The sequence below is a fragment of the Ailuropoda melanoleuca genome, chromosome 17 (assembly GCF_002007445.2).
Source record: "Ailuropoda melanoleuca isolate Jingjing chromosome 17, ASM200744v2, whole genome shotgun sequence".
Classification (NCBI taxonomy): Eukaryota; Metazoa; Chordata; class Mammalia; order Carnivora; family Ursidae; genus Ailuropoda; species Ailuropoda melanoleuca.
The window spans coordinates 27,714,207-27,717,048 of NC_048234.1; the positions used below are offsets into that span (position 1 = coordinate 27,714,207).

At 41.9% G+C, this 2,842-nt stretch overlaps 1 protein-coding gene across 1 annotated transcript in view; it reads right to left on the reverse strand.

Annotated features, from left to right (window-relative positions):
- Nucleotides 1-1,395: 1,395 nt before the first annotated feature.
- The window catches only part of ALDH1A1 (aldehyde dehydrogenase 1 family member A1), a 33,238-nt gene continuing 31,791 nt past the window's right edge, over nucleotides 1,396-2,842 (reverse strand). The window contains exon 8 of the mRNA XM_034647339.1: nucleotides 1,396-2,000. Within this exon, the coding sequence (XP_034503230.1) occupies nucleotides 1,928-2,000 (73 nt within the window). The 3' untranslated portion in view covers nucleotides 1,396-1,927. The remainder of the gene's footprint in view (nucleotides 2,001-2,842) is intronic.

The following is a 2,842-nucleotide window of genomic DNA, read 5'->3' on the forward strand; positions in this document are numbered from 1 at the left end:
AGAGGAGCCTGATGTGGGGCTCGATCCCATAATGCCGGGATCACGCCCTTGGCCGAAGGCAGACGCTTAACCGCTGTGCCACCCAGGCGCCCCCTGAGCTGACTCTCCTGACCCCAGCTGGCAGACCTGGGAATGTTAGAAGCTGCTACCTTCTACATTGACTTAAAATGATGATCTTACCAACGTGATAGCTCAGGTTTGTTTCCACAAGGAGCGTCTGGCTTCCAAGAATGGGAATCAAGTGGGAGGCTACGAAACCTGCCAGGCCTCCAGCCCCTTCCCTCCTGGAAGTGTTCTGGGTTCTGCAGGCTCACAAATTTAGATGGAAGAGCGAATTTGCTCAGCAATCTGCCGAACAAGATTGCCCCGTCAGACATACCCAGGGACTTTGGCGAGCCTACTTACAGGAAAAAGAGAGCAAAGGAGACTTGATACAAACTTGGACTTCATTTTGGGATAGAGATTATGGATTTCTCTCTTTTCCCCAGGGGGGACCATCGGTTTTGGGGTCTAGCTGAGACCTGTCTGGGGTGGCGCTCCCTGGGAGCAGGTATGTCAGCGATTACCCTGTGTTCCTCATGCCATGTCCCCTCAAAAGTGACCCTGTTGCCCCTTTCAATACCCCATCATTAAAAAAAATTTGGGGGCACCTGGGTGGCACAGCAGTTAAGCGTCTGCATTCGGCTCAGGGTGTGATCACGGCGTTATGGGATCGAGCCGCACATCAAGCTCCTCCTCAATGAGCCTGCTTCTTCCTCTCCCACTCCCCCTGCTTGTGTTCCCTCTCTCGCTGGCTGTCTCTATCTCTGTCAAATAATAAATAAAATCTTAAAAAAATATATGTGTGTGTATCTTTGTTCTCCACTAAATGAAAGCATTTTGAGGTAATGGAACATCCATTATTCACCTGTTCTTTTTTTTTTTTTATAACACCTAATGTAGCACCCAGAACTTTCTAGAAACTCAAATATTCACTGAAAGACTGAAGCCATCTACCTCAAATGTTTGCTATTGATTTCAAGAATTTCTCTGGAAAGGAAAATAGGTTTATCTATTTGAGAATGAGTGGATTTGACTTTTATTCTTAAATACATCTTTGTGCCCGATTTAACACTGATTTTGAGTGACAGGGACAGTAAATCATCATAACCAAAACTTCTACTTAAAAAATTCAAACCAGGGGCACCTGGGTGGCTCAGCCATTTGAGTGTTCCACTCTTGATTTCAGCTCAGGTCATGATCTCAGGGTCGTGGGATCGAGCCCCAAATCAGGCTCCATGCACAATGTGGAGTCTGCTTCTCCCTCTCCCACTGCTCCTCCCCTGCTCATAATCTCCTCTCTCTCTTTCTCTCAAATAAATAAATAGTCTTAAAAAAATTCAAACTTAACAAAAATCATGCAAGGTTAATTTTTATTAAGTTTTATGTTTAGATTACAGCTAAGTATTTCAGGCATTACTTCATTTGACAAGCAGACATAACACTGTAGGAAACATTTCAACAAACTCCAATGACTTCACAACTACTGGGAACAGAACACATCTACTGTGCAGTTCAAAGGTGTGTTAGGACTTCAAGGGGTTGGTAGAGAAAGAAGCTACATGACAACTGGTCCTTTTCTATAACATGGTTATCCTGGACGAGTAGCTACAAGGAGAAGCACATCACTATTACGGAGCTTGGAGAGATGTGACATCAGACCCATCCTTTTCTTTACAGATAGGACTTGGGGGTCACATATCAGAAGATGAAGCATTCTTTCAGAAAAAGCTACATGTCACGTTTTCTATGTGTAGTTTTAATGCTTATATGATTAGCTTATGTTTAAAAAAATTAAGAACAATTTTGTATTTAAACCCCACTACAATATATTAGCGACGGTAGGAGATGCTTAGTCATTGAGGATTCTTCGCTCCATTCTTGTGGTTCATGAGTTCTTCTGAGAAATTTTCATTGTGACCGTCTTGACTTCTATGTATTCGTGGAGACCATATTCTCCCCTAGAGAGAGGGGGAGAAACCCAGAGAATTGAGCGCAGCAGTGCAAATGTACCATAGTCCATGATTTAGTACAAATTCGTTCTTGCCTATCTGGCTAGGGACAATGGAAAATATTTTCTGTGCAGAGAAACATTTCAAATAGTAGCCAGCCAACCATAAGATATCTGGTCTCACATAAATCCCCTTGTGGGGAAAGTTTTTAAGCNTTCGTGGGGAAACTTTTTAAGCTTTTTTAAAAATTTTGCATTTTAAATGACTATGTTCATTCTGTTTTCACATAAATTGTCCAATTTTGACACTGTTGTATTTGACTATAAACAAGCTCACCACACACACACACACACACACACACACACACACACACAAAGACAGTTCAGTCCAACAAGAATTTTACCATTTCTAGTTTAGGTTCGAATAAGTAAGACAGATACAGTACAAGAGGGGAAGCTGTAATATATAATCACTTGAGTAGTGGAGTAGAACTAGAAATTCAACTAGAGCTTAGGTGAGCATTTTTATTGTGTGTGATTGGCCCAGAAGTGATGGGGGGGGGTTTTCATGCTAACGTGCCCTGATATGGTTTGAAACAAAATATTTTCCAGCTGTAGTTTTAACAGTATCTCTTGACTTTTGGGAAAACAAAACAAAACAAAAAGCCTGACCTTTAGTGTTAGAGTTTGTTTGTTTTGAGAGAGGGAAGTCTTTTGGGAAAACAAAACAAAACAAAAATCCTGACCTTTAGTGTTAGAGTTTGTTTTGAGAAAGGGAAGAGAGGGTTCATTGGCCCAAATTCAGACCTTTGGGCTTTTTGTGGTTTGGGGGTTTTTCTATTCATGCAACCC